This window comes from Danio rerio, chromosome 19 (genome assembly GCF_052040795.2).
Source record: "Danio rerio strain M-AB ecotype USA chromosome 19, GRCz13ab, whole genome shotgun sequence".
Classification (NCBI taxonomy): domain Eukaryota; kingdom Metazoa; phylum Chordata; class Actinopteri; order Cypriniformes; family Danionidae; genus Danio; species Danio rerio.
Window position 1 is genome coordinate 72501 of NC_141039.2, and position 7500 is coordinate 80000.

General features: G+C 49.2%; 1 protein-coding gene across 6 annotated transcripts in view; it reads left to right on the plus strand.

Annotated features, from left to right (window-relative positions):
* Positions 1 to 7500, plus strand: part of kdm1b (lysine demethylase 1B) — an 11111-nt gene that overhangs the window by 894 nt on the left and 2717 nt on the right. The window contains exons 2-16 of one of the 6 annotated variants that reach the window (XM_088651425.1): positions 1777 to 1937; positions 2285 to 2400; positions 2522 to 2643; positions 2790 to 2879; positions 2954 to 3065; positions 3308 to 3421; positions 4730 to 4768; positions 5128 to 5284; positions 5457 to 5641; positions 6116 to 6286; positions 6401 to 6475; positions 6558 to 6692; positions 6797 to 6968; positions 7253 to 7380; positions 7466 to 7500. The exon at positions 7466 to 7500 is cut by the window's right edge and continues 97 nt beyond it. In XM_088651425.1, the coding sequence (XP_088507551.1) occupies positions 1922 to 1937; positions 2285 to 2400; positions 2522 to 2643; positions 2790 to 2879; positions 2954 to 3065; positions 3308 to 3421; positions 4730 to 4768; positions 5128 to 5284; positions 5457 to 5641; positions 6116 to 6286; positions 6401 to 6475; positions 6558 to 6692; positions 6797 to 6968; positions 7253 to 7380; positions 7466 to 7500 (1667 nt within the window). In that variant the 5' untranslated portion in view covers positions 1777 to 1921. Of the gene's footprint in view, positions 1 to 1763; positions 1938 to 2284; positions 2401 to 2521; positions 2644 to 2789; positions 2880 to 2953; positions 3066 to 3307; positions 3422 to 4729; positions 4769 to 5127; positions 5285 to 5456; positions 5642 to 6115; positions 6287 to 6400; positions 6476 to 6557; positions 6693 to 6796; positions 6969 to 7252; positions 7403 to 7465 lie in introns of those variants that run through there. The other 5 variants (XM_087295117.2, XR_015516264.2, XR_015516265.2 and 2 more) reach the window with 5 other exon arrangements.

Here is a 7500-nt window from a genome sequence, read left to right on the forward strand (position 1 = left end):
ATATATCTTTAATTTAAGATGTAGGACGTCGTTCTTATATATACATTCACGCACACACACCTACATTTTTTAATATAATATTTTTTTCAGGGTTTCTAAATGCTATTGTGTGCATTAATTGCAACCGATTTTAAAGCTCCATCAGTCACTAAAGGACACTGATAATATAAAATTTGTCCAAAGTATAAGTGTGCAGGTACAACTTAATTTTCTATCCTTAATCTTTTGGTGTTTCAGCTATTAAACTCATTACTGCTTACCAGCTCATCACACACCCCACCTCATCACTATGTTGAGGCTAAATGGCTGATTTTCAGGAAGTAATGATTCAAGTGTATAACACAAATATAGTAAAAAAAAAAAAAAAACTATAAAGCAAATGTTGCTTAACACAATGTTTATTTTTATTATATTTGTATTATAAAATAGAATCATTACTGGGCACTACATTGTTACTTGCTGGAAGACAAAAGATACCCTTTTCTGCCTTATACGATGACACGTACCTGCAGCCTGACCCAGAGGAAATCTCAGTGACCCAAGCAGACAAAACAGATGGTAGAGTGCTAAAAAAATATAATTAGTCAAAAAACTATGTTTAATCAAATAGTTTGGTCTGTTCATTTCTTCATTTCCTGAAATAAAATGAATGATTTTGTACACTGCTTTATACACACACCTTTCAACGTGTAACATATTTTTCATATACATTTCTCACCTTAAGTTGATGCTTATGTGACTTTATCTTTGAAGATGGACCTTATACAGCTACTTTAGAATTTAAATATGTAGATAAAAGATTTTGTGATCCAAGAGTAATATTCAAATATGGAAAAGTGCAGAAAATTCTTACACTGCTTGTTAGTTGAGGCAGAAGGAACTTCGTCTGCATGCAAAATAAAAAGAACCTAAAGCTATCTGACAACAATCACTTACAACAGTGACAGAGTGTGTGGTTTAAGTCAAAAACTCAACCACTGAAAAGCCTTTATTATAGGACACAGCAGTTAGACAGGCCTCTTTCTATTAGCTGCATGTCAGAAAGAATATTCTAGAGTGTTAAATAAAGAGCTCCAGTAATTAAATATTACCTTTTATGACAATGTTTCTGTGTTTAATGACTTTGGACAGAGTTCTAGCTCCAGAAAGATTACAATTTCTATAAGCCTTATTAGTCAATACACATATTGTGGCCTTAAGAAATTAATTGTAAGAAAAATAAATGCATGAATGGTTACACAACATACTCAAAAAGGATGTTAAAGAGTAGTTTAATTTATCATTACAATAAAATGGAGGGTGGCATGTGTAATTTAATGAACCAATAAATTTTCTCATTATTTATTTTTTATTTTCTTATCTATTTCTTATTCTATATTTCTTTCCTTCGTTGAAGCAGATGTGTAATCTCTGTGTTTAAAACCTCCAGCTTCGCCTCTGTAAAGTGCGTTGCCCTTTTTTTCTCACCGTGATTTTCTATGGTGACTCGTGAATTCGGCGATCTACTGAAAATGCCTTCAGGTGTGTGGCGTGCACGCGCATTAACCCGCGGTTATCTTAAGGAGGTTGATTTAACTAACTCTTGTCACCTGTTTTGGAACCAACATACTCGCGGTAAGCAGGTTTTGGGTAAATCAACCGAGAGTTTAGGTTTTAGCAGATGGTAAGTTAACCCAGCTTTCTGGAATACCCCCCTGGTCAATGGGACTTTTATTTTGATCTCTGTTGTCAAGCCCATAGCCGGAAGTGAGGTCAAGGACCGTGTGTTTCCTGCAGATGAAGCGGAATGAAGATGCCGGATTCAGAACAGTAAGAGTTTCACTGAAGAACAACAGAACAGACGGAGACCATCCCGAACCGACACCGAGCAGAACCGAGACCATCCTGCCGAGCAGTGACCGGCCCGGAGACAGCGCGACCAATGCTGGCAGACTCAGGTGAGGCTATCCGCGCACAGCGTGTGTGTGTGTGTGTGTGTGTGTGTGTGTGTGTGTGTGTGTGTGTGTGTGTATGAAGTGCAGCATTCAGCTGTGATCCTCCACATGTGTGAACAGAGAGAGAGAGCAGTGAGCTGCACAACACTGACTGCTCACTGCACATTACTACACACACACACACACACACACACACACACACACACACACACACTGCCCTGAGGCAGACTGCAGGGCAGCGGGAGTGTGTGTGTTCATGCATAGGGAATGCTGTCCTCCTCATAAGTCATATGTTTTATATATTGTGTGTGTGTGTGTTCATGTTTTATATTGTGTGTGTGTGTGTTCAGGTCGGTGTCGCGGCAGGAAGCGCTCAGCAGCGGCAGTGGGTGGAGTCGAGGCAGGTGGGCGGGGCCGTGGGCTTGACTCTAGTGGGCGGGGCCGCAGCACCACACCTGCACCACAGGTGAGGACAGTTGAGTGGAGAAGAGCAGCACCTACAGGACAGCTGTCAACGTGTGTGTGTGTGTGTGTGTGTGTGTGTGTGTGTGTGTGTGTGTGTGTGTGTGTGTGTGTGTGTGTTGCAGACCAGAAGGAAAGCGGCAGAGGCTGCAGACGACGAGGATCAGGCAGAGAAGAAGTTCAGGAAGTGCGAGAAATCTGGATGTCCAGCAACGTACCCTGTGTGCTTCGCCAGTGCCTCTGACAGGTGTGTGTGTGTGTGTGTGTGTGTGTGTGTGTGATTGCGTGTGTGTGTGATTAAACTCTCCAGAAGAGTGTGAAATAAACTGACACTGATGTTAGCTGATGTTTGTTAGCGGTGTTTAGCGTGTGCTAATGCTCTGTTCTCCGCAGGTGTGCTAGGAACGGCTACACGTCGCGCTGGTATCACCTGTCGTGCGGAGAGCACTTCTGTAACGAGTGTTTCGATCATTACTACAGGAGGTGAGGCTAATGCTAGTGATGTTCCACCACTCTTGCGCTCCGCTAACTGCTAACCGCGCGACTCTGATTGACAGCCATAAAGACGGATACGAGACGTTCTCCTCCTGGAAGCGGATCTGGACCAGCAATGGGAAGAGCGAACCCAGCCTCAAAGCCTTCATGGCGGACCAGCAGCTACCGTACTGGGTGAGACACGCTAACACACACCAACATACGCCAACACATGCTAACACACACTAACACATGCCCACACACGCTAACACACACTAACACATGCCCACACACGCTAACACACACTAACACACATATGCTGGTTAGTATAGATAACACATCTGTTAAACTACTGGCTGATTTCTCCGGTGCGTGCGTGCGTGTGTATTTGCGTGCATGCGTGCGTGTGTGTGTGTGTGTGTTTGTGTGTGTCACAGGTGCAGTGCACTAACCCTGACTGTGGTAAATGGCGTCAGCTGAGTAAAGAGACGCCGCTGACTGCTGATCTGGCGTCCTCGTACCGCTGCGGCATGAAGATCAAAAGTGTGAAGGTGAACACTGCACTGGACTACACCGCTTCAGTTCACTATAATCTCTGATGTGAAGCTGCTCAGACACAATCTACATTGTAAAAGCGTCAAACAAAAATAGATGCAGTGAACTGATCAGGGGTCAGTGTGGATCAGTGTGGGTCAGTGTGGATCAGTGTGGGGTCAGTGTGGGGATCAGTGTGGGGATCAGTGTGGATCAGTGTGGGGTCAGTGTGGGGTCAGTGTGGATCAGTGTGGATCAGTGTGGGGTCAGTGTGGGTCAGTGTGGATCAGTGTGGGGTCAGTGTGGGGATCAGTGTGGGGTCAGTGTGGATCAGTGTGGGGTCAGTGTGGGGTCAGTGTGGGTCAGTGTGGATCAGTGTGGGGTCAGTGTGGATCAGTGTGGGGTCAGTGTGGGGATCAGTGTGGGGATCAGTGTGGATCAGTGTGGGGTCAGTGTGGATCAGTGTGGATCAGTGTGGGGTCAGTGTGGATCAGTGTGGGGTCAGTGTGGGGTCAGTGTGGATCAGTGTGGGGTCAGTGTGGATCAGTGTGGATCAGTGTGGATCAGTGTGGATCAGTGTGGATCAGTGTGGGGTCAGTGTGGGATCAGTGTGGGGTCAGTGTGGATCAGTGTGGGGTCAGTGTGGGGTCAGTGTGGATCAGTGTGGATCAGTGTGGGGTCAGTGTGGATCAGTGTGGGGTCAGTGTGGGGTCAGTGTGGATCAGTGTGGGGTCAGTGTGGATCAGTGTGGGGTCAGTGTGGGGTCAGTGGGATCAGTGTGGGGTCAGTGTGGATCAGTGTGGGGTCAGTGTGAGGTCAGTGTGGGGTCAGTGGGATCAGTGTGGGATCAGTGTGGGGTCAGTGGGATCAGTGTGGGGTCAGTGGGATCAGTGTGGATCAGTGTGGGGTCAGTGTGGATCAGTGTGGGGTCAGTGGGATCAGTGTGGATCAGTGTGGGGATCAGTGTGGGATCAGTGTGGGATCAGTGTGGATCAGTGTGGGGTCAGTGTGGGGTCAGTGTGGATCAGTGTGGATCAGTGTGGATCAGTGTGGGGTCAGTGTGGGGTCAGTGTGGATCAGTGTGGGGTCAGTGTGGGGTCAGTGTGGATCAGTGTGGATCAATGTGGGGTGTTAGTGGGGGATCAGTGTGGGATCAGTGTGGGTCAGTGTGGGTCAGTGTGGGGTCAGTGGGATCAGTGTGGATCAATGTGGGGTGTTAGTGGGGGACCAGTGTGGGGTCAGGGTTAGTGTCTGTCTGTAACACTCTGCACTGATCCGAGGTCTGTGTTAGGCTCCGCCCCTCAATCGTCTGCTTGTGTTTGCAGGTGGAAGGCAGTGACGCGTGCTCTCAGCCGGAGGATCTGGTAAACTCTGCTGCTTTACTGCGGTTACTGCCACCATACAATACTGTCTCACACACACGCACACACACACGCACGCACACACACACACACACACACTCACAGACACACACACACGCACAGACACACACACACACGCACACACACACACACGCACAGACACACACACACACCTGTGGAGCAGAAATGTTAATATTAGCATGGCTCGGAGTGAATAACAGGCTGACTGCATCATGGCTAAGCTTGAGCTTTGACCTCAGCAGCTGAACACCGCACTGCACCATCATTCAGCTGTGCCATCATCTGCTTTCAGTATTTGTGTCTCTGTGTGTGTCTCTCTTTCTCTGTGTGTGTGCACGCAGCGAGTGTCCGGTGTGTCCGACAGCTGGTGGTTCTCGATGCTGATTCTGCCGCCGCTGTTTAAGGGCAGTCCCGCCGGGCCGCTGCTCAGGGCGTATTACCCGGACTGTGTGGGCATGAGCCCGTCAGCGGAGCAGCGGCACAGAGACCAGCAGACCTGTAAGTGTTTATTGCACACACACACACACACACACACACACACACACACACACACACGGGCTATAGATGTTCTGTTTTATAGTAGTATCTTTAAATCTACACTGCAGTGTGTGTGTGTGTGTGTGTGTGTGTGTGTGTGTGTGTGTGTGTGTGTGTGCGTGCGTGTGCACAGCTCCTGGCCTCTCGCCATACTTTCAGCCGTTCTACCAGCCGAGTGAGTGCGGTAAGGCTCTGTGTGTGCGGCCTGATATGATGGAGCTGGACGAGCTGTACGAGTTCCCCGAGTTCTCCAGAGACCCCACTCTCTACCTGGCCCTGAGGAACCTGGTGTTGGCGGCCTGGCACCAAAACTGCAGGGTGAGCGCACACACACACACACACACACTCACACACACACTCACACACACACACACACACACACACACACACACACACACACAGCCATCATGAGTGCGGTTCAGTAGCTCAGATCAGTGATGGTCTTCTGCTGTCTTCATGAGTCTCTGTAACTCTGATCTCTTCAGTGCAGCTGTGCTGATCTGCTCTGCTGGACACAAACAACACACACACTGTACATAACAAATCTCACACACACCTGAGGAACGGTAGAGCAGGACAGCCTTGACTTTTCCAAACTGCGGTAAACCTTCACCACGGTTATCAGCCCAGGCCGGTCATCACGTCACGTGTGTGTTTGGAGTTTGTTATTAGCATTGAGATTTCCAAGAGGACTTAGCTGTGTGTGTATGTATGTGTGTGTGTGTGTGTGTGTGTGTGTGTGTGTGTGTGTGTGTGTGTGTGTGTGTATGTGTGTGTGTGTGTGTGTGTCAGGAGGTGCTGACGCTGCAGTCGTGCGCTCCTCATGTGTGTGTGCGCGGTCTCGTCCGCATCCGCTGCGTTCTGGAGCTGCGCCGCGTTCTGGACTTCATGACCCGGAAGGGCTTGATCAACACGGGGTCACTGCAGGTCACACGGCCACTGCTGGACCAATCACAGCACAGCGTGAGTCAGACATGATCCACAACACACACAGCACTGCTACACACACACACATACATAGATCTTAAATATAAACTGTGTGTGTGTGTGTGTGTGTGTGTGTGTGTGTGTGTGTAGCAGAAAGTGCTGGTGATCGGTGCAGGTGCTGCGGGACTCGCTGCTGCTCGACAGCTACACAACTTTGGCATGCAGGTAATGAGACACACACACACACACACACACCCTCTCTGCAGTGTGTCAGTGATCAGTGTGTTCTGTGTGCGCTGTCCCGCAGGTGTTGGTTCTGGAGGCGCGGGGGCGGATCGGGGGGCGTGTCTGGGATGAGGTGTCGCTAGGGGTTACAGTCGGCCGTGGCGCCCAGATCATCAACGGCTGCGTCAACAACCCCATCGCCCTGATGTGTGAACAGGTACACACACACACACACACACACACACACACACACACACGCTCGCACACTCTGGTCTATTCAGTATTGTGCGTGCGTGTGTGTGTGTGCGTGTGTGTGTGTAGTCATCTCTGCAGATGCACACTCTGGGCGTGCGCTGTGAGCTGCTGCAGGAGGGTGGACGCGTCACTGACTCTGCTCTGGACAAGCGCATGGACTTCCACTTCAATGCGGTTCTGGACGCCGTCTCTGATTGGAGGAAAGACAAGCCGCAGTCCCAGGATGCACCACTGGGGGGTGAGGCGGGGTCATGTGATCACTATGTATGATCTCCTGCACATATTAAAGTAGAACATCCCACATCAGCAAACACACACACACACACACACACACTCACACACTCACACTCACACACACACACACACACACACACACACACACACACACACACACACACACTCACACCCTGCTGACAGTGGAAATATAATCATCATCATGATAGCAGTGTCGGGTGATGAGTAATGCTGGTGTGTGTGTGTGTGTGTGTGTGTGTGTGTGTGTGTGTGTGTGTGTGTGTTCAGAGAAGATCCAGGAGGTGTATAAGGTGTTCCTGCAGGAGTCGGGTCTTCAGTTCACTGAGCTGGAGGAGAAGGTGCTGCACTTCCACCTCAGCAACCTGGAGTACGCCTGCGGGAGCACGCTCGACCAGGTGTGTGTGCATGAGAGAGAGGGTGAGTCCTACATTAGTGTGTGTGTGTGTGTTTAAGGGGGTGTGTGTGTGTGTGTGTGTGCAGGTGTCTGCGCGCTCATGGGATCATAACGAGTGTTT